General features: G+C 46.1%; 2 protein-coding genes across 5 annotated transcripts in view; one reads left to right on the top strand and one right to left on the bottom strand.

Annotated features, from left to right (window-relative positions):
• Nucleotides 1-2290, top strand: part of CNTN4 (contactin 4) — a 270420-nt gene extending 268130 nt beyond the window's left edge. For all 3 annotated transcript variants that reach the window (XM_032120664.1, XM_032120665.1, XM_032120663.1), the window contains one exon: nt 483-2290. In XM_032120664.1, coding sequence (XP_031976555.1) covers nt 483-583 — 101 coding nt within the window. In that variant the 3' untranslated portion in view covers nt 584-2290. The remainder of the gene's footprint in view (nt 1-482) is intronic.
• IL5RA (interleukin 5 receptor subunit alpha) lies at nt 1941-22543 on the bottom strand. Of its 2 annotated transcripts, XM_032120666.1 has the most exons (11): nt 22318-22543; nt 19862-19995; nt 18593-18738; nt 18167-18305; nt 17293-17425; nt 17027-17217; nt 15907-16052; nt 15343-15481; nt 13753-13849; nt 7339-7420; nt 1941-5503 (listed from the first exon to the last, which is right to left on the bottom strand). In XM_032120666.1, exons 2-11 carry the CDS (start codon nt 19926-19928, stop codon nt 5411-5413), a joined length of 1233 nt encoding a protein of 410 aa, XP_031976557.1. In that variant the 5' UTR covers nt 19929-19995; nt 22318-22543; the 3' UTR covers nt 1941-5410. The 2 variants fall into 2 exon arrangements, with proteins under 2 accessions (XP_031976557.1, XP_031976558.1); XM_032120667.1 differs by lacking the exons at nt 1941-5503; nt 7339-7420 and adding an exon at nt 11090-11301.
• Nucleotides 22544-22910: the final 367 nt, after the last annotated feature.

The raw sequence follows: 22910 nt of genomic DNA, 5'->3' as shown, positions 1-22910 counted from the left end.
GAGAGCAGAGTTCTCCCCACCGTGGCTGTGTAAGCCATGCAGAGGAATTTAATCAGCAGCACAGGAGAGGGAAGAGGAGCTGGAACACGCCAGCTCCCATTTGGCTCCAGGCCGTGGGTCACTGAGCAGATACACAGCTCCTCCGGGGTGGGAGTCCTGCCAGGCTGGTGCCACAAGGAACAGCTGGAATATGGTGCAATTGTGAAAAAATACCAAATAATGATAAGCAGGCAGTGTGTGAAATAATAGAAGTGTGAAAGGAGCCCCAACACAACAGGGACGGGAATTGAAATGAAACCAAAAATTCAGTTGGAGAGGTGACTGTAAAGAGGAGGGTGCTGAAGAGGAGGAGGGGGCTGTGCATGGGGGCTGTGCGTTATCTGAGGAGTGGAATTTAAACCGCGGGGGAGGTGGGTCAAGGAAGAGTTCAGGGATGGTTCTCTGCTCACCTTTGTCTCGTTCTCCCCCTCTCCCTCTCTCAGACGCCTACGCCAGAGGCTCGGGCTCGTCAACCTCCAGCGCCTGCACCCTGTCAGCCCTCAGCACAATCATGATCTCCCTCACAGCCCGCTCCAGTTTATGACAACAATGACATCAAGGACTTCTTCTTTATAATATAAGCAGCATTTAGCTAGTTGTTTTGGAGACACCCAGTACTAAGTAATATTGTGGTTTGAGTACATCTTACTACTGGAAAAAAAATGTTTATGCTTCTTTAGGAATGGCATTATACAGTACTTCCTCAAAGCAAATATAGCTTTGTCTGAAGTTTCCTTGGAAACTCTGCAATGCACTGAAAACATCTGTAATATGATGTTACCAAAGCAGTTTACATATGTCCTTATATGCATATTTTTTATTATATATTTAGTGTTTTATAGAATTTTTTAAAGTTAACATATGATGTAGATATTAATTTTTTTCCTCTGCTCTAAAATGCTACGGACGACATTATCACAAAAATATTGTTTGGGATTTTTTCCTTTACGATGGAGAGTTCAAAGTTGTTCTTGGCAAGTTGGCTGGAGCTGACTGTACAGTTTTACAGGGCAGAACTGATCCAGACCCAGATTGTAACAGGCTGAATTTCACTGGCAGTTCCAGCGACTCCTGTGTTGAACCAAGTGCTTCTAACACACGTTTCATCCAGAGCTCTGAGCAGGACAAACTCCAAACACTCACAACAGCAGAATCTTGGAAAACCATGTGGTTTTTGGTTGGTTGTGGACTACAGGACACGTAGCCAATATTCCGGCATCGTGCAGCGACGAGGGGCTGGCGTGAAATTGCTTTGTCTTGATCATAATCAGCATCAAAATGGGGTGGGAATGAAGATCCTGCAAAGCTGTGACCTCTGCCTGTGGTGACACTACAGGACGGCCACCGGAGCAGCAAACGCCGCAGGCTCGCTCAACCCAGCTCAACCCACCTCTGGAGATCTAATTCCAAGGAAATTCCACACCTTTGGGGATTAATTCCGAGGAAACCAGAACACAGCCACACTGAGACATAAAGCTGCTCTGGGCTCGTTCTTTGGGACATGACTCCTCATCCTTGGTAACTCCACTCTCCAGACAACGCTCGGGAATTTGGCCCAGAGCGGGAGCAGTGCCGCCCCGGCTCCAGGTTATCCATGGAAAAGTGGGATCTCCTGGAGATCCCTGCTGGAACTTTGCCTTTCCTTAGAAACTCTTCCCAGACGCCTGGAGGCAGAAGAGAGTCACACCAGAAAATGACAATATCCACACTGGAATAATTCTTCTCAAGAGAAGGACTGTTTGTTACTATGGGGAATTTTGTAAGTTCAGATGGGATAACGCTGGAAAAGGCAATGGAATTTTCTACACAATTTTCAACTTTCAATGTGCTGCAGTGGTATTTTTTCTTTTTTTTTCCTCCTGATAGCTTGAATTTGCCTGTAACTTGTCCTTTTTGCTTACAAAATAATACAGTTAACTTTTAGACCTTCTAAATATATTTATTCAGTAACTCATAATCAGGATTCCACTTGTGTAAAAGTCAGGGGTGTTGACCAGAGAAATATTGTCAGTATTTCAAGCTGTGTTCCTTTCTTAGTTTGATATGGTTACTTCTATGTAAAAAAAAAAAAAATAAATAAAATAAGAAAAACCTAAAAAAAAAAAAAAATTCACAAAACCAAGAAAAATGAAATGAAAAAAAAAGCTTCTGTAGTTTTCTCCCCGGTGTAAATGATATTTATCAGTGATCTAGCAGATGTAATCTTTTTTTAAAGGTATTGGTAATAAATATTCTGTCATTTGTAAAGATACCTGTCTTCCAGGAGCCTTTTTCCTCCACTTTTTGTTCTTCCCAGTGAGAAATTTCACCTCAGAGCCTGCTGAGACTGTCGCTGATGTGAAGATCCAAGAGTTGGTTTAAGTCAAAACTTTGTGGAGGCAGGGGAAAAAAAATCCATTTATACATCTTGGGTCTAATTCTGCTCCCAAAACTGACCAAAAAACGTGAGCAGGTGAATTTTGGGTCTGTTTTGTAGAGCCGAGAGCTGTCCAAGCTCATGGGGATGGTGCTGTTGGAGCATCTCTGACCCCATGGCTGGAGCAAAGCCCCTCCAGAGACTGCTTATCCTGGGCATTCCTGAGGATTGTGGGAGCACTGCTTGAAACCACTACATCCACCAAAGCCACTAATCCTTTCAGGGGCAGGAGCTGGATGGTTCTCTCTGCATTTCAGAGGAGCAATGCAGCTCTTTGCCATCAGGGAAGCATAAAAATAAACCGGCGCAGTAGCACAATTCCACGTGCAAAAAGAAACGTGAAATTGCCATTTCCAGAGGCGGGCGAGGAGCAGCTCCTGGGGCTGCTCTCCCGGAGGCAGCAGGGAAGAGCTGAGAAGGATGAATGCACGGGGCTGGGAGCTGGGTTTGAAGGGAAAAAAATTAGGAATGAATATTTCTCTGCTGCTGATGGAGATCTGGGGTGGTGGTGCCAAAACTTCACATAGCCCCCCGTGTGGCCTGGGATCCTGGACAAATTCCCTTTTCCCTCGTGCTGCCTGGAACGAAGCCTTTGCTCCAGGGACCATGACCGTGAGGAGGCAGCATGGCCAGGAATTGTCCTCATCCTGCACCCTTGGTTCTCCAGCACAGGGGAGATCCCCCCACACCTCTGCCACTGAAGGTGAATGGGCTGGCCCTGCAGCCTGACTGGGGAAACGCAGCTACTCCTGCTTTACACCAGGTTGGTTTTATTTAGCAGCATGTGTATCAGTGTGGCTGCTGGCTCTCCAAGCTGTCCAGCCCTGCCTGTCCCCAAGAGGACTCATCCTGGAAATACCAAGGACCTGACATGCAAAATATATTTAAATATATTGCATTCATCTCTGCAATAGCTTGCCATTAATGGCAATGGAATTATATGTAGAAATCTTAATTATTAAGCCACTTGAAGGCATGACATAAAGTACATTCCAATAAGTGAATTCTCTCTAGTCTCATTTTTAGGATTTCACTAATGAAATTCTGATTTTAGATTGGTAAAGTTGGGCCCCTCAAATTCATTAAAAGCATGTGCAGGAGAGACATTGGAGGCACAAACGTTTTATTAATGAGCTACATTAATTTTGATAGAGCAGTACTACTTCATCCAGATGAGAACTGGCCCATTTATTATAATTATTTTTAGTCTGTGGTACCTGGGAACTCCATTTCTTTAGGCATCTTCCAAAGGACTTATTGGCTGGATCAAATCTTTATTTTTATTCTTTGTTAACATGTTTAACCCAGCTCCATGGACAGCAGGTTTCTTGGAATTAGAAGGAATTCTGCAAGACCAGAACTTCAAGGGCCACAGCCAGGGAGGGCAAAGCCTGAGGTTTATTTGAGAACTCCCTCAGTGCATCACAGAACACAGGGAAATAAATTAGAAACTGGGTCTCAAACCCAGGTCATTTAAGATGGAACAACAGAGAGCAAAGGAAAACAGGCTGCAATACTGGGCTTGGATTTTCAGAACTACTGGAGTTCACACCCAGGAGGAGCCCAGCTCGTTCAGCTCAGAGTCTTAAGAGCAGCAGGAAGTCCTTGGCACATTTCCTTATTGACTTCCCATTTGCAAACTCTCTGTTCCCAGGCTGGTTTGTTTTCTTGGTGAATTTGAGGAAGTTTATCTGTTTGTGCCATTTTTCTCTTCTTTTTTCTTTCTTCCCCCACTTAAGCTTTAATCTCCCGTGCCAGGAAGCACAAACAATCCCTTGTTGACCTCTTGTAGATGCTGCCAGCCATGTCAGAGCCAGCAAAGGAGCCTTGGATGGGAAAGGAGCCACCTGTGAGTGTCCCATGCCTGCCCAGTGCCAAGGTTCCTGGGGAGCAGCCCCCTGGGCCGGAGATCCCACCCATCCCAACAGGATTCCCACATTCAGGAGGGTGAGGACACAGGTGAAGCTCTGTTTCCTACTGAACTGTGGTACCTGAGGGTTCAGCAGGAGCAGACACAGGGTTAGCTTTGCTCACAGGAGCAGTCAGGCTCTAATTGCGCATCAGGTGCATGAGCAAGCTGACTTTTGTCTTAAATAGCCTAAAAAATCCAGAAGTTTTGGGGGTTTATAAAGTCCTGAGACAGATCACAGAATCATAGAATATTCTGAGTTGGACAGGACCCACAAGGATCGAGTCCAATGGTCACTACAGAGACCAAACCACAGCCTCAGTGTGATCAGCACCATGCTCTGACTAGCTGAGCTGATCCCAGGTGTTTCCCTTCATCCCAAATTGGTGCTGTTCACTTACAAAGCAAGCTTTAAGTGCCTTTGAGCATTGCAGAGGACACTGGCCCTGCACAGTCCCCACACAGGGTGGTCTGGCTGCACAGTCACACCTGCCTTGACCCAGGAATTGCATTTCCATGGATGCTTTTCAGGTGGAAATTCACAGTGTCTTTACAAAGTGTAATCAGCAAAGGCCAGGTGAGTGTCCCTGCTCTCATGATGGCCTTGCTGTGCAGCACTGGGGATGACAGAGCTGAGGGTGACGGCACTGGGGGGTGACAGCATTGGGTGCTTCACAACTTTTTTTGTTCTTTTCCCAGTGTTTGACCCCCCTTGGTCACTCCCAGGACCACCTTGCTGCATCCACAGGACCATGCCAAACCCAGTTCACATCTCCAGTTGTCAGAGTAAGGTAAAACACATATCCAAAAGATTAAGCTGCCACCCAGAAAAAAAGAATCCATTAGCTCTTTTCCAAGCTTTTTTTTTCTACACAGCCCTTGTGCCATGTACTTAAATCCTGCTTGAGCTGGCACTTTTTGTTTGGTAACATCTCAAGGCACTCATGGAAGCAAGTTCTCCTCCCCGGTGGGAACAGGGACACAGGAGAGGTGACACAGAGCCCTCTCCAGCATTGGTGGGTTACATTGTGGGGACATGGAGCATCTCAGAACACGGAGTCATCGAGGACGCTGCAGTAGAGGTCTTCAGCCAGGCTGCCCACCTCAGTCTCCGTGGAGCTGGTGCAGGTCCGTGCTCTCTGCAAAGCAAACACCCCTTTGAGCTGGGAGCTGGGAGGGTGGCTTGGGCTGGGGGAGAGTTAAGAGTTCAAACTGGTGCATTTAGAAGGGATTAACCCAAAATGTTTCATGGTTTAGGAGCTCAGAAGCATTGGGTTCAACAGGAGATTTTCACCCTCCTGCTGAAGCTCTCACAGAGCTGCTCATCCTCTGTCCCCTGAGCCCTGCACCCCCAAATCTCCCATTTGCCACCCCTCTGTAGCCAAGGACAAAGAGCACCAGGAGGAGATGGAGGGCACAGAATCACAGAACTCTGGAAAAGACCTCCAAGATCACCAAGTCCAACCCTCAATCAGACCCCACCACACCCACTAAATCCCATCACAAAGGGCCACATCCACTTGATTCTTCAACACTTCCAGGGTGGGTGACTCCACCACTTCCTTGGGGAGCCTTTTCCAAGGCCTGGCAGCCCTTTCAGTGAGGGAACATGGTATGAGCACGGGAATTTTTCTGAATACGTGGCAGCAAACCCCATTTCTGGGGCCACATCCTGACAGAGCTGCACAAACCAGTGTGCAGGGCTGGTGAGCTGCAGAAGAAAGGAGCAGCTGAGCTGCTGGGAAGCCCTGCAGGGTGGCAGGTGACAGAGCAGGGATGAGCAGGTTCCCACGGGCCAGCACCGTGCAGGGCTTTTCGTCACCTCACCTCCTGTTTACACCAAATTTAGGAACTGAATGTCCCCAGCAAACAGCTTCCCTCTCCCTGGTGATCTCAGCAGGGACCTGGGTCATGTCCTCACCTCTCCTTGCCAGTGCCACCAACCTTGTGGCTGTGGTGCCAGCAGAAACCTGAAGCTGGTGTCACCTACCATGCCCAGCTCACTTCAGGTAAAGAGACAACTGCAAACAAGGCAGAGCTGCTTCTGAGGATGTCAGCCTGCCTTTGCAAGCTCACATTTTCTAGCTGCAGCGTTAATATTTGCTATTTCTCACATTCTTAGTTGTGATGTCCCAAGTCATGGTATTTTACACCATTTAATTAAAAACAAACATTATATGATAATCTTTTAAGCTTGTTTGCTCGACCAGACCATGGAGTAAGAACAATATGCAAAAAACCAAACCCCTGTTCCAAGGGGACAAATGAAAATCAAGTTGCTGAGCAGCCCTTCCCCTGAGCAGACAATGAGGGTTTATCTCATCTGTAAGGTAAATGTATTTATCAGAAGTGACAGCAAACGTAGAAAGGCTTAAATCCAGCTTAACAGCAGGAGCAAAACATTTTTGAATTGTTAGGCTGAACAAAATCAGCTCTCCAGGAGTCACCCTCCAGTCCCGGCCAAGGCAGAGCTCTCTGCCTGGCTGTGGAGAAACTGCATTTCCCTGCAAAAGGCAGAGCCACAGGTGTGGCTGAAATTCAGTGTATATGAACAGAGCACTCAACAATAGCAGTTAAACCTCTTGTTCATTTTTAACCCTTCCCCAGACACCACATCTGCAAATGAAGCCACATCCAGAGCTGCAGCCGACTGGGACCTATCCTGGGCAAAGGAAGTGGCCACACAGCGAGGTGAGAATCCACCACGGCAGCGAGGATGGCAGAAACAGCCTCAGGAATTGCTGAATTCCATGGGTTTAGTGGGCATGGCATTATCCAGTCAAAGGAGACGATAGATATGATATGATACTATGATATAATGGTCTTGGAGGTCTTTCCCAGATTTAATGACTCTATGATCCTATTTGCTCCCAGCCTTACAGGGAAAAAAGCAGCACAGAAACACAAGCATTCCTTCTAGTTTCAAAAAAAAAAAAAAAAAAGAAAGAAAAAAGTAACTAAAATATTATTTTACCTCGTAGTCAACTGGGAAGGGATCTCGGAATTTGTTGCTGGGCGTTGGGATGGGTGGGAACAGTTTGCTCCATACATGGTTTCTGTAAGAAACAGCAGTGGAGGGATGTGAGGGAGCCGCTGTCCCTGAGGGATGTGACAGAGCCGCTGTCCCTGAGGGATGTGACGGAGCCGCCGTCCCTGAGGGATGTGAGAGAGCCGCCGGCCCTGAGGGATGTGAGAGAGCCGCTGTCCCTGAGGGATGTGAGAGAGCCGCTGTCCCTGAGGGATGTGAGAGAGCCGCCGTCCCTGAGGGATGTGAGAGAGCCGCCGTCCCTGAGGGATGTGAGAGAGCCGCTGTCCCTGAGGGATGTGAGAGAGCCGCCGTCCCTGAGGGATGTGAGAGAGCCGCCGTCCCTGAGGGATGTGAGGGAGCCGCTGTCCCTGAGGGATGTGACGGAGCCGCCGTCCCTGAGGGATGTGAGAGAGCCGCTGTCCCTGAGGGATGTGAGGGAGCCGCTGTCCCTGAGGGATGTGAGAGAGCCGCCGGCCCTGAGGGATGTGACGGAGCCGCTGTCCCTGAGGGATATGACGGAGCCGCCGTCCCTGAGGGATGTGAAGGAGCCGCTGTCCCTGAGGGATGTGAGAGAGCCGCTGTCCCTGAGGGATGTGAAGGAGCCGCTGTCCCTGAGGGATGTGAGAGAGCCGCTGTCCCTGAGGGATGTGACGGAGCCGCTGTCCCTGAGGGATGTGAGAGAGCCGCTGTCCCTGAGGGATATGACAGAGCCGCTGTCCCTGAGGGATGTGACGGAGCCGCTGTCCCTGAGGGATGTGACGGAGCCGCTGTCCCTGAGGGATGTGAGAGAGCCGCCGGCCCTGAGGGATGTGAGAGAGCCGCTGTCCCTGAGGGATGTGAGAGAGCCGCCGGCCCTGAGGGATGTGAGGGAGCCGCTGTCCCTGAGGGATGTGAGGGAGCCGCTGTCCCTGAGGGATGTGAGAGAGCCGCTGTCCCTGAGGGATATGACAGAGCCGCTGTCCCTGAGGGATGTGAGAGAGCCGCTGTCCCTGAGGGATATGACAGAGCCGCTGTCCCTGAGGGATGTGAGAGAGCCGCCGGCCCTGAGGGATGTGACGGAGCCGCTGTCCCTGAGGGATGTGAGAGAGCCGCCGGCCCTGAGGGATGTGAGAGAGCCGCTGGCCCTGAGGGATGTGAGAGAGCCGCTGTCCCTGAGGGATGTGAGAGAGCCGCCGGCCCTGAGGGATGTGAAGGAGCCGCTGTCCCTGAGGGATGTGACGGAGCCGCTGTCCCTGAGGGATGTGAGAGAGCCGCTGTCCCTGAGGGATGTGAGAGAGCCGCTGTCCCTGAGGGATGTGACGGAGCCGCTGTCCCTGAGGGATGTGAGAGAGCCGCTGTCCCTGAGGGATGTGAGAGAGCCGCCGGCCCTGAGGGATGTGAGGGAGCCGCTGTCCCTGAGGGATGGCGGGCCCCGGCAGCAGCCGGCTCTGCCTGCGGCACCTCCTGCCCCTCCTGCTCTGCCAGCAGCCCGGCCCACAGCGGGTCCCAGCCAGGGATACTGGTCCCCACTGGGGCCGGGCAGCTGGGCCGCTCCTCACAGGACACCTCTGGGCCCTGGGGACGAGTGGGTGACAAGGAGGAGCTGGCTGAGGCTGTCCCCGGCCTCTCCCCCGCAGCCACAGCTGGTCCCACCCAGTGCCGGGCTTTTAGGGCTGCCTGGTGTTATAAACATATATTGTAATATTGGCTTCTCGCAAGTATTAAGGTAGATATTATATAATGTTAGAAATGCTTTTGCTGTGTGGATGTAGTTTTCTTTCTTTTTCCAAGAATGTTAGCAAGTGTGAGCAGGTAAGAGAACCTCCAAGCGAACACAGGATGAGGCCCGAGAAGCTGCTGACCAACACTTTGTCCAGAGAACAAAAGGGCCCAAAGGCTGCTCCGCCCGGAGAACGGGCGGCCAGGAGAGTCCGGAGCCGCTATCACCGCTCTGCCCGGGGGGCAAAGAGGCCAAAGCTGCAATCAGCCCTGACTGTCTGGAGAATTAAGAGATCCACCCTACCATCAACTCTTACCTAGCGAGCCCAGGCCCAAGAATCAAAAGAAATAAAACCACAAGGCAGAAGAATACGCATGCTCTAAAAAGGCGGGATCAGGGAGTGGCCATGCAGAACAGCTCCAGGAATAGTTTGAATATGTATAGAGAACAGACAGTAAAAATGGTAGAAAAAGGACTAACCTCGAGCATCAGGTGTGCTCTTGGCAGAGCGCCAAGGCACCCGGCCATTACCTCTTTGCTTTATTTTCTGTGTCTCTTATTGTCGTTATATTAAACTTTTTAAATTCTCACAGGAGAGTGGATCTCGTTTTTCACACTGGGACAGAAATGAATTGCCCTGATCTGTCTGCTCACGCTCATGCTCTTCCCAGCGGCTCTGCTGTCATGTACCTCGTTTGGACAGCCCAGACAAGCTGCCTGGTGCTCAGGCTTTGGTTGCTGGCCATAAACTGCCAGAGCCTCGTGGCAGAGAGCAGCCACAAATAATTGTGTGCCAAGGGAGCCGGCAGCGGGCAGGGGAAGGCACCGGGGACGGCTGACAGTAAATGGTTCTGCTTAGTGCTGTAATAACTCATCCTGCTAACACCCTCTGGGACCCCCCTTCCCTGCCTGACATGGCCTGGCCTGGCTGGGCTCACAGGCACTGGGATTTTTGTGATAGCAGGTGCTGCAGAGGGAACTTTCCCTTGCCTTTGATCCATCCCAGAGCTCAGACCTCACATTCCAGGTGCCAAAACGCTCTCACTGTCTCCATCCCTGGATAGCACCATGTCCCAAAGGGGCAGGTTTTCATGGGAACTTGGCCTGAGTGAAGACTGTTCAGCCCAAAATTGGGATCCAGGGCCTGTTCTGGATGAAGCAGAGACATGGCCAAGGTGTGGGGCAGCCGGGACCAAGGGCAGATCTGCTCCTTTGCCCCATTTATTTCATGACAATCCCCCTGGCTGGTGTCTGCTTAGTTCAGTGCTTATGTTCTTAGGACTATTTTTCTTCCAAAAGCTTTCTGAGTTCTGTCGAGTTTCCCTTTATCCTGTTATTATTCTCCTGGTGAAGAGGAATAATATTTTCTGTCTATCACCTTGGAGCTAAACCTTCCTGGCTGAGCTGCTGCTGCTGCTGCCTTGAAGGTGACATTGATGCTTCACTAATTATCAGGTGAAGGGAAGGGCCGCACCACTGCTCACACCACAGACACGAGCTGTGGGATGTCCCCCATTGCTGCATGGGATGAGGCTTTGTGAGGGAATTGTACAGGGTGTTGGGTGTTTTGGGGAAAACATTTGCACTTCTTTTGTTCAAATGCTGGACACAGCCGAGCCACTGTTGGCTGCAAAGGACCAGCCGGCTGGGGTGGAACAGGAAAGTGGCTGCTGCTGGAACTCAGGAGTGGGGCAGGATGAGTGCCAATACTGTAATTGCAGCACCTGACATCATCTCCATCACCTCCCTTCTTCCCAGCTCTCCTCCTAAGGGTCAGGCCTTTGTGCCCTTACCCAGGGTAGCTTTGGACTGTTGTCTTCACAGCTCCTACACTTCACCAAGTCCCCCAAACTTTTCAAAAGGCCACGCCATTCCACCTGCAGCTCATTTCAGCTCTGATTTATGCCACTGCTGTGCAAAGCACCCAACAAGATTTGGTCCCTTTGGAATTGGCATGTTCCTCATTGTGCTGTTTGCCAATAAAAGATTTTGATGGAGCCATATCAAAATTATTTATTGAATCAGCAAAGAGTATAAGTTACACGTGACTTCTGGAAGGGAAACACTTAAGGAGGGGTGCACAAATGGCCACAAGAAATGAGGCAGAAGCACAATTGTGTCCATGGGGGCTGCTTTGCCCCTCAGATCTTTGCAGGGAGGTGTTGGTGGGGTGGTGCCCTCAGAATGGTTCTGTTCTTTTTTGGAGGTTACTGAAAAGTCAGAGTTAGGTGATTAAAGATCTTGTCACAGAAAGCATCCCAGGTAGCTCTGTCTCTACACAGGTTAAGGCATAGCCCTTTCCATTATCACTACTTGGACCTTCAGGCCTTGGACACACCCCACGGGACCCTCGTGCCTTAAATCAGCGTTTCAGGGCCCCCAGTTTTTGTGCTGTGTCTTTCTGAAATTTGCACTCTTCCCACAGGCTGTGACATGAAAAGGCCCGAGATTAACAAAGAGAAACAAGCAGGAGAACAAGTTCTTCTTTTCCCTCTTCTAAGCACTGAGATGAGATTGAGGAAGTATTTGTTTTAACTCTATGTCAGAGTGCCTCTCCTGAGATTCCCCATGGAGTTTTTCCAAAGCTGGCTGGTGACTGCGGTTGTGGACTGGTGAGGCGTGCACAAGAGGGGGGCACCTGGATGGCCACACTGATTTTGGAGTGTCGAGGGCACTGAAAGCCCTCACACCAGCTAATTGGAGCAAATTACTGACTCCATCTTCCTGTGGGCTCTCCTCCAGGAGAAAATGTTATTCCTAGGGAAGTAGAGAAGCTGCTCACTGCTAAAGACAGAGGGCAAACCAGGAAAACATTCAATTGTGGTTTTTATCAGCACTGTAACCCCATCAGCCTCTGCAAGTAAGTGAAGGGAAAAGCCTGCCCAAAGAGTCCCAGAGGGCTCCTTTGCCTTGCAGCACTCCTCCCAAATGGTGGTCTTTATCCCTGATGCCTGAAGTACACAGAAAAATTTATAGTCCCCTTTGCTGTAATGAAATTCCTTATAATGGCTGCAAAACGCATGAAATTTGAAACGATTCCGTGGCTTGAATTGCAGAGCGCACTTCATGAATTTTCAAGAGCAGTAAAAACAGAGAGTACTAATGAAACTGTGATCTAGGGAACCTGCTCGATTTTTCTTTTTTTAATATCGGCAGGTACAAGACTGTGTTTCATCTTCTTACACTTCCCCGTCCTCCCAGGGCAGGCTGGGGATTAGAGAAGGAGAAGGAGCAAGGAGCAGCAGGGAAGGGTGGAATGAGGTGAGCAGCTCCATGAAATTCAGTGCAGCAGGGAGGTAAAATTTTCATCACGTTGGCAAAGAGAGAAAGTAATGAGCCTTTGGGTGCTGGGGAATTTTATACTGGAGAGAAACTCCTGGAAGCAACCAAGGTAGCAGCAAGCAGCTGAACCTGGAAAAGCTCCCTGAAATTTGGGTTAAAATCATAAAATGCATTAGTACAGCATCTCCAGGTTGAGTAGAATTCTTTCCCTGGATTTATTTCTCCCCCTGTATCTGTTCCAGGATCTCCAAGGGGGTAACTGTAAAATCCAGATGCTTGCAGAACTCCACAGGAAAACGTGGAGCTGTGTGACTGCTGCTAACTGGTGTTGGTTCTGCTGTCCCAAAGAGAGAGGAGATGATGCTGGAGCAGGGGATCCCCAGCTCCAGATCAATCCATACAAGAATCAGGTAAGTAAAAGCAGTTTGGGGATTTTCAGCAATACATCAAGGCTGCATAGCTGGGGACAAGTGTGTGAGACATGACACGAACAAACTCCCTGGGGACTTCACTGTCCTGTTCCTACCAGGACTCCTTCCTGAGCAGTGCTCTGCTAATTCATCTGCCCTAAGAGCAGGTTACAGAGGCAGAGCTAATACCAGCTATCCTCTTGTAACACTCCTGTAGACAAGACATTTATCAGATAAAGGAAACCCAGCATGGAGAGGAAAACAGCCAAGGATGCATTGGGATGACCAATAAATAAAGAGGCACTAAAGAAATTAATAAGGAATTAGCACTTCCATTAGTGGGAGCTGTGTTTATTGTGGACTGATAATTGCTGCTTGCTGCACATTTCAGGGGAGAAGCTTCCAATTACATGGATTCTTTAATTCATCACTCCTGATTTTACTGTCACAGACACAAATCCAAAGGGTAACTGGGCTTCCTCACTGCACATTTGGGGAGTTTGGCATTTGCCTTTACTATATGGCATCCAGAGCCTCTGCATAATTAAAAATGAATTCAATATTTCAAATACTCAAAGCAAACACCAGGGATCTGGATATTTTGGCCATGAGGGATGCTCTGAGCAGCTTTCAGCAGGGATAAATGAAGACTCCTGGGGAAACCACTGACCCAATCAGGGGCAATTAGTGAAGAAATGAGATAAGGACAAGTAGATTTTTAACAAATTTTAACAAATTCACCTCACTCAGTGTATGGGTTTGCTGTATAAGATTAAATTAATAACTCTCTTACTCCACCAGTTCTGCTGAATGTTATTATTGATAAATAATGAGGCTGATTATTTGTGCTTTGTATATTTAGGCAAACTCAGCTTTTTCTCAGAATTAAGTGAAGCTTGTGACATCCCCCCCTTGTTGAATACCTGGTCCTGAGTTATACTGTAATAAAAAGAATATGCTGATACTTACATTTTGCATATTATAGCAACAAGCAGGAATGTGCAGGACGTGGACACACAAAGCAGAGTGAGAATCCAGGCTATGGAATTATCCAGTTTATTTTTCCCTGAATTTCAAGGGAAGAAAAAAAGAAATTAAATCTATTCATTCAGTGCAGATTATTCGAAACACATTCTTTTTAAATATTTCAGCAGCTGTTTAATGTGGTTGTATTCAGATCACAAATTAACATGCAAACGTTGAAGACTTGGTACCTAGAATAAGAAATGAAATGCAGAGCGTCAAGAAGAGTTTCCATTCTGATCTCAACAATATTTTTCTTTTATTTTGATGTGAAGGAGAGAACAAGTGGCTGAGAAAGTGGCCTGGGCAGGCACCTGTATTGTGCCAATGAACTGCAACAAGCCCCTAAAAACTCCTTTCCATGAAAAAAACTGAATTAAGTGCTGTCCTTGCATATTGTTGTGATTTAAGTAAATTTTTAGGGAAGATCAACTTTTTTTTTGCCATCAGAATGAATTTTCCATGTTTGCTGTGTGTGCCAGGTGGGGAGGCCAAGGGGGTGTGTTGGAGAAAGGAGGCAAAACACTGAAGATTTGAATTCCTGATACAAGAGGAGAAATGTAGTAAACAGGAGAGTGCAAGGAGTATTTTTTAAGTGCAAACAAGGAAGTTAAGAAACTGCAAAGATAAGAGCAAGGAGGATGTCTAAGAACAAACAGCTGATAACGGGCTGTGATAAAGGAACTGTTCTTTCCAGAACAACTTGTTCAGCAAGCAGGAAATACAAAACAGTGGGGCAAAATCCAAAGATGCTAAAATCCTGCTCTTTTTTCCCTCAGCACTTAAGGGGTGAGGTAATTTCAGTAAAGTAATGGCTGACATGGTCTGTCATGTTAACTTCCAGCATGAGCATCACCGTGATGGCAAGGAAACACCTGTAAAAGCTGAAGGGATGCAAGGAAAGGCCTTGAGTTTAAAGCAAGCTCTGGAAACATTCACAAAGCACTGTGTAAAACCAATCCTCCTTTTTTTATTTTTAATGGGACAGATTTAAATCCCCTCAGCATTAACAAGTCAGGTTTTTCCTTCAAATCCCTATTTTCCTGTTTCCTATTAAAATTCTGTGATGCTGCACACGCTCCTGATTAGGCAGCATTTGTTCCCCAGCAGTGGGGATGCTAAAAAGATGCTAAAATCCTGCTCTTTTTTCCCTCAGCATTTAAGGGGTGAGACAATTTCAGTAAAGTAATGGCTGGCATGGTTTCTCATACTCATTTCCAGCATGAACATCACAGTGATGGCAGGGAAACACCTGTAAAAGCTGAAGTGATGGAAGAAAAGGCCTTGAGTTTAAAGCCTTGAGTTTAAATTTAAAAATCTCGGAACAAATTCACAAAGCACTGTGTAAAACCAATCCTCCTTTAAAGTAGTTTTAAAATTTTTAATAGAACAGATTTAAATCCCCTTGGCATTAACGAGCCAAGTTTTTCCTTCGAATCCCTATTTTCCTGTTTCCCATTAAAATTCCGGGATGCTGCACACGCTCCTGACTAGGCAGCATTTGCTCCCCAGCAATGGAATAATGGGGATTCTTACCCACAAAAACGACTTCACTCCAGTCACTCCACAACCCTCTGGCACGACAGATGTGGTTGTGGTTGGCCCTTATCCTTATGGAATACCTGCTGCTGACATCGATCCGCAGTCGGAAGCTGTTGGAGGAGATTTTCAGTATCTGTTAGGAAAACAACATTGTGCTGTTAGAGATTAATGAAGACTCAACCATTCAGAGAACAAACTTGAGCCATGTTTATCTTTCTATTGTTTTTATTAACTGTGAGTGACCTTGCTTTGGAGGTAAGATCTCCATTTTTATAGCTGTAACTTCCCCTAACACACCAATATTCCAGGGAAAATTCCTGAACAATGCCTCATTTTCCCGTTCTTCCTCCAGAGTCTTACTGCAGGATTTTCAAGATGGTAAAAACTGTTCTGCACCCAGATGCATGAACTGAATGAATCCAATTTTGTCCTGCTTTCCCAAGTTCCTTGGGGATGGCTTGTTGCAGATATAAAAGACATTGAGGAAGAGAGGAAGGTAAATTCCAGCTGTAGAGGGCAGGAATGCTGGATAATCTTGGATGCTGGAGGAGCAATTACCTGCTTGTTACCTGACTTCAGGTTGATGAGATAAAATTCATATTCAAAACATTCCTCATGGAACGGAGAAATTGGCTTCTCCCACGTGGCCAGGAGATCATTTTGCTCCAGGGATATGCTGATATTTCTGGGAATATTCACTTTCTCTACGACAAGAAAGCTGTACTGGTGAGTTATTTATAGACTGGTTTAAATACTAAAAACTGGAGCATTTTATAACCTGATAATGTTTCCATGTAGGACCTATAATTATTGAATTTATTTCCCATTTTGGACTGGAAAGATAAGGATTTAGGAGGAATAACTATATTGCTGGTAACAGTTATGGGAAAACAGTTTGGAAAATCCACTTTAAAGTTTTGGAAAACTATATTACTGGGGGGAAAAGGAATCTAGTAAATTGATTTCCACAAAAATATTAAATTAATGATAGAACAGTTAGAAAAACTTCATTTCCAGGGGAAAAAAAATGCAGATGTAACCAGGAAAGTAACTGAAAAGTAGAAAAATTCAAAGGAATTCAGCTGCTGTTAGGGGGATGATTTCTACGAAGAAAATATGTGAACTTTTCTCTTAGTGAAGTCACAAAAAAGAGAACTGTTATCTGTTTGCCAAAAAAGAAAAAGGCACGGAACTAATGAAGGAAAGTAAATTATTTGTGTGGATGAAAGATGATAGACAATCATGGCTGATATTCCCTTTCATTCCATACTCTCATGCCTTCCTAAACAGGACACAGTTAGCTTGAACACCACGTGTCTTATTCCTTTTAAAGAAAGGCTGCAAAATAAAGGGTAATAAAAACTGTGTTTTAAGCTATATTGACGAAATCAACTGAAAATTAATACTGGGAATAATGCTTTGGCCAACAAACAGAGTAACTAATTTCCTTTTCTACCTTTTAGTTTTGCCATTCTATAATTTGAAATAGATGATTAAAATCAGATTTATTTAAAACAATCCAGTTATCTCTTCCAATTTCCTTAAGATGACTATGAAAAATCAACACATCCTTTCACCTGCATCAAGAACCACTTAATCCAGCAGAATTTCCTCACAAATCTTTTGACAATCCTGCGAGACATTTTTTGATTTTTTCTTTTAATGTATTCCTACTCACCGATGGCATTTTGGTTAAATAACTGCTGAAAAGGCTTGATTGCAGCACGTTTGCTGGAGCCATTAATGTGTATGACAATGAGGTTGTCAATCTCCCCAGGTTGAATCTGAGTACTTGAAAATCTGCACTCAGTATTCCTGCTCCACTTGTCCTTGATGTAAGTGTGACACTCCTCAGTGTGTGCCCCATACCTAAATTAAAACACTGGTGAGACAGGGTGCTCTTAAAGAAATTCACTGCTGGCTGGAAAAGGAGAAAACACCAACCTGTAAAACAGAAAGTACTCGGTGTCTTCTGGTGCCCCTTGGCCAGGGAGCCAAGTGCAATGGAGAGAGACATTGCCAGGAAGGGTGATGTGAGTGACACAGGACAAGTTAGTGACAGAGGTCTCTGCAGCACCTGGAGAGGCAAGGAATGACAGAGCAGAGAGAAACCTCACTGCAGAAATCCCAACAAGTTCCTGCTGCTAAACCCCTTTGATTCCTTTAGAGCTGAGTCTGTTGCAGCCCATTCTCTCCCTTATCACACAGGTCTGGGGGTTAGGGAAGGCTGGAGATTCCCAAACAGAGTAAGCAAAGCTGTGCCACACAACACCGTGTATGCCATGTGTCACAAGGCAACAATATGCTCAGGTGCACCACAAAGGGTTAACTGAGCCTTAGCAAGGCATTGTTAGAGAATTTTATAGGTGTTATTGACATTTTGCACCTCCAGATTGTACTCCAGGCTCCACTGCAGTAGAGAAAGGCCTGGAGTAAATCCTTTTGTAGCAGGTAGAGCAGAAAATGCTGTATTTTTATTTTAAAGCACTACACGTGTCACCTTTTAATGCTTAGCCCACAGACCAGGATGTAGCCAGGAAAGTAACTGAAAAGCGGAAAAAATTCAAAGGAATTCAGCTGCTGTTAGGGGGATGGTTTCTACGAAGAAAATATGTGAATTTTTCTCTTAGTGAAGTCACGAAAAAGAGAACTGTTATCTGTTTGCCAAAAAAGAAAAAGGCACGGAACTAATGAAGCTAATTATTTGTGTGGATGAAAGATGATAGACAATCATGGCTGATATTCCCTTTCATTCCACAGTCTTTTATTCCTTTTATTCCAGAACACAAAATCCAGCCCTTCTCTGGGTTTTTCTTACCTGGCAGAGGTGGGAGGTTTCCCTTCACCCAGTCACTGCCCATCTGAAGGTCCTCCTGGAGGAGCAGGGTCCGGACACATGCAGAGAAGCCGTTGTGAAGCGCCACTGTTCGGACACTGTGAGTCCTCCTGGTGTCATACTTGAGATAAAAAATATCAAATAAACACCACAGGGGATGGGAGCCAAAATAAGGGACCTGCAAAGACGGAGCCAGACATTGGGGCAAGTTCAGTGAGCTGAGCTGAATGGGGAGCCAGTACTCAAAGCCAGGATCCATCATCCCCTCAGGATGAAAACTGCAATTCCCAAGGCTTGTCCCAGCAGAGCTGAGAGGGAGTCTCTGCAGTGCTCAAAGTGTGTGCTTAGATAAAAGAGAACAGCCAGGATTTCGCCTTCTTAGGATCCTTGATTTGTTTTTTATCTTACCTCTTCAGGCACTGGGCTCAGGATTTTCACATCATATCTAATGGTGGAGTTGTTTTGTTCTTGAGCAGGGTTTGGTTTCCAGTGTATCAGCACTTGTGCTAATGCAGAGACTGTGAGGGTGAAGTTAACAGGTGGGAAAACCTGAACTGGAAGGGAGAAAACAGAAATATCCATGAATACCCAATCCAGAGAATTCTTTAGATCAATACCTGTTTGCAAGCAGTGAGGAATACAAGCAAATCATTTCATTTCAATACTACATTCTCTCAACAGCTCCTTATAAAATGTTTCTAATATTTGAAAAAAAAAGTCTTTAAATAACCAAAACCCCATCAAATAAGAATTTATTAACACTTAGCTTAAAAAATGAAATTTTTACAACAGCTTCAACTTGAAAATTGCTATGATATATTACATTTGGGTTATTAATTAGGTTCAGAGTTTTCATCTTGGTCCTCATTGTCACACAGACACGTAAGAAATGGGGCTGATGGAGTGATCAACTGCATGAACAATTCTCCCCCACATCAGAGGTTGCATGTGAGAACAGAACCAAAATGATGAAGAGAGGAATTAAGCGCAAATGGAAGAAAACACAGAAGGATGGGAACGATAATTTAAAATGACAGGGCAAGAAGGATTCCTGGAGCTCCCATGGAAATGAGGAGGATCTCATGCTGGGGGAAAAGTTAGCATATAAACAGCAGGGCAGTGAAATAATCAATCTGCTCCCCTCCAGTTCTTCAGAGCCTGCCTGCCCTTATCTGCCAAATCCAAGGCAGCTGAGGGACATCAGCACCCCTTGGAGTGTCCAAGGCCAGGTCGGATGTGGCTCTGAGCACCCTGGTCTGGTGGAAGGTGTCCCTGCCCATGGCACGGGGTGGAACTGGATGGGCTGTAAAGGTCCCTTCCAACCCAGACCGTTCTGGGATTGCATGATCAGCCCCCAGTTCTCTTCTCCTGTGATTCCAACCTTTGATGCCCAGGAGTTCAATTTTCAAGCACACACATTGCAGTAGGAAAACTGCCCCAGCAAGGCTCAGAAAACCCCAACACCCATTGTGTCTCCATGACTCGAGGCTCTTCCCTGCCAAAGCAAACAAGGCACCAACTGGGAACAATCTGTCTGGGAGAGCGTAGAGCTGTCCCAGGAAGGAGGACAGCAATGGTCATCCCTGGTCCCGGGCTCATAGCATGCCAGGGAGTGCTTATCCACACGTAGAACAGTGCCCAACACACAGCGGGGCCCTGGAGCTGGGAACTCCTCACCTCCTGCACCCTGAGGTGTGTTTGCTGTCCAAAGGAGGAGCAGGAAAACTTGCATCCCACTGGCCATCGTCTTTGGATGGTGGATGGGCACAGCCAGGCATCAGCACACGTGTCTTGTGACCATCTTACAGGAGCTAAAAATGAACACAATCCAAAGGGTGAAGCACACAAAGCACGGATCATGATCTAACCCCGTGATCAAAGGAGGGAAACTGCTGCCTTGCAGGGATAGACTCTTCTTTTCTTGCAGGAAAATGCTTCTTGTGGGAGCTAAATTCAATACAGGTACCACCGAGCACATTTCATCTTGCTCCCTTTGCCAGCCCTCTCTGAAAAGTTGCTGGTTTCAAACCTCCATGTGGGGATGTTCAGAGCATCCACAGAACTAGAGCATTTCTCCATGGAAGGTGAGTCAGGTTCATGTACATTGGCTTTGGGGAGAGTCCCATTGCCTCCAAGGACAGACATAACCATATTTTTAGCTCCCACTCTATATAAAATAGCTGCTTACTGGGATTTACTTTCTAGTTACTGCTCCAATAAAGCTCTCTGAAGACACAGTCAGTGCTCACCTCAAGGCTAATTCTCCACCCTTAATTACTGGGTGTAAGAGAAACTGCTTTGTTTGTTTCTAATTTAAATGAACAACTATTTTTAATGCTTAAACCCAGCATTTTCCTATGGATTGTTTCATGAATTACTGGGAGAAAAAAAATCTCTGTATAATCATTCATGTATAACCTAATATAAATATGGGCATCCAGAACAGCAGCTTTCCAAAATGTTCTTACAGAAGAGAAATGCACCCTCCCGGCCCAATCTCACCACCTCCCTGGGGCACTACAGCAATTGCTCACACGGAAAACATAATATTTTCCAATGGTAATGAGCAGGAATAACCCAGGGACTGGAAGCACTCCCACTGATCACAGTTGGAATAATTCTGCTGTACAGTAACTATTTTTCAAAATGCAGTCTGAGTTCATTAAAATGACACATCATCTACAGCAGAGTCTGTTTTTAATGTCCAAGTCCCCTCATTATCTATATTCACATTTTGTGCCTCTCTGCTTTCCTGACAGCCCAAATGTGCACGAGGCCAGCTGAAACTGGGGAGTTTGCTAATGGATTACTCCTGGGGAGCCAGGGTTTGATTTTATGTACATTGGGTTATGGAAAGACATCTTGGCCAGGCATTTTGCTTCTTCCAAAATGGAGCAAATCACAGACAATGGGAAAAATTTCATTTACAGCACACATTTACGCCTGCACAAATTACTGGCATCAGGCTTTCCTTCTTGCTTCAAGAAACATCCTTTCATTTACCTGATGAGACTATTAAATACTCTAATAACTTTTTTCTCTAGTTAGAAGTAAAAATTCATTATCCTCGCATCCTTGAAAATAAAAACCAACTTTGGGAAAGAAGCTTCATTAGTTTCATTGCTAAGAGCACTCACTCTTGGTTTTTTTTTTAAGAAAGCAATGACTTCAGTACATTATTTAATAAAAATATCTTCAAAAAGCCTCATGTTTTGCAAGTGCTTAGGACTCACATCTACTTGAATCATGTCAGTGTGTTGGTTTCAGGCATTACCATAACTACAACAGCTGACTCTCCCTTGCATTTATTTCAAGTGGGTTTTGCTACCTGTGGATTTTTATTTTTTAATTTGTCCACAAAACATTAAGGGTTCTGATTCTTCTTTTCCCCATACTTTCAGAAAGATCCTAAAGATCTCCTTTTTTTGCTGCCTAAAAGCTTGCATGTATTAGATCTTACATTTTCTGAGCAGCACATTACTGAACTGAAACTGGATATAAAATGTTAGTGTAATGCAGATGAGTCTTAAATTATTATCCTGTTCTTTTCAGCTTATTTTTTCTTGCTTTGTTTCCCAAAATGCTATTTTTCTTTTTCCTGCTGCCAGACTAAGATTGAAAGCACAGCTTTTAGAAGCTGTATTTCTGCAGCTGTGTAAGACCACAGCCTCTAAGAACAAATTGCAGTCTGTAATACCCTGTTTCATGGGAGAAATGCTGAAAAGAGAAACAAAATAAGTGTATGCAAGTAAAGATGGTCACTAGAAAGACTTCTAGGATTATTGAGGATTATGCTCCTCACAAAAATGGATATAGTAAGTTTTCAGGACAAAAGTTTTGATTATATTATGCTCTGGTTATATAGGTAGAAAGCAATAAGCAGAGGATAAAGGGGATATTCCCTTTGTCCTTTTAGAAGGACAGTAGAAATCCAAAGCATAGGAACCAGCCTCCAAAAGGTAGCAATTTTCTCCCTTACAGCTGACGGGTCCCAAGACCTCACAAGCAACCAAGAAGCAGCAGACTCCAGATGTTTTTCCCAGTGTAAACTGACTTTGAAAAGCAGGACCTCTGCAGTCTTCAAAGCAAGCACAAGGCACACCCAAAGCACACGAGACACCCCAGGAGGTTACCTGTGGATCTCAAACTCCTGTGAAGAGTTGGCTCCGTTTGTTCCCCATCCTCTGGGTGCTGTCCCTGTGGGTTTCTTTTATAACTGCTTATTTCAGTATCAACGGGATTGGTACCTCAGAAGTGATGGCAGAGGACAAGCGAGATAAGCACGCCTTGAAAAAGGGAACTGTGGGTTTAACCACAGTGTGGAAGGCTCCATAAAAGCACGATTCAGCCCAGAAACGGGTTTATTTTATTTATTGAGGGTTAGTTACATACAGTGGTCTTGACAGTTCTCTCATGACTTTTCAAGAGCAGGAATATGCTGACTGACTCCAAAGAACCTGCAGTAACACTGCTGATATCCCAATTTGTTTTTTCCCTAGAAAATCAAACCCGAACATTGCTGGGAAACTGTGCGTGTTTTGTCCAGGTTTTTTTATGCCATCTTGTCTGAAGCTCTGGCCATACAGCCATGCAGACACCAGTAGCATTTTGGGAAGTTACCAGTACCAGAGCAAAAGCAGCTTCCTAATGTCGTGCTGAAAGCTTTGAGCTGTGCACCATAAGGTCAGATAACTTCTCCATTCCCAGAGAAGCTGTGGATGCCCCA

The sequence above is a fragment of the Corvus moneduloides genome, chromosome 11, assembly GCF_009650955.1.
Source record: "Corvus moneduloides isolate bCorMon1 chromosome 11, bCorMon1.pri, whole genome shotgun sequence".
Taxonomy (NCBI): domain Eukaryota; kingdom Metazoa; phylum Chordata; class Aves; order Passeriformes; family Corvidae; genus Corvus; species Corvus moneduloides.
The sequence above is the reverse complement of the archived record's forward strand: the minus strand, read 5'-3'. Positions and strand labels throughout refer to the sequence as shown.

Excerpts from the sequence above, each read along its gene's own strand:
- IL5RA (XM_032120666.1), bottom strand. The coding sequence starts at position 19,928 with ATGGCCAGTGGGATGCAAGTTTTCCTGCTCCTCCTTTGGACAGCAAAC. Across the intron at positions 13,850-15,342 it reads GAGTGAAGTCGTTTTTGTGG|GGAAAAATAAACTGGATAAT; the intron begins GTAAGAATCCCC and ends CTTGAAATTCAG. Across the intron at positions 5,504-7,338 it reads CCTTCCCAGTTGACTACGAG|AGAGCACGGACCTGCACCAG; the intron begins GTAAAATAATAT and ends TTTGCTTTGCAG.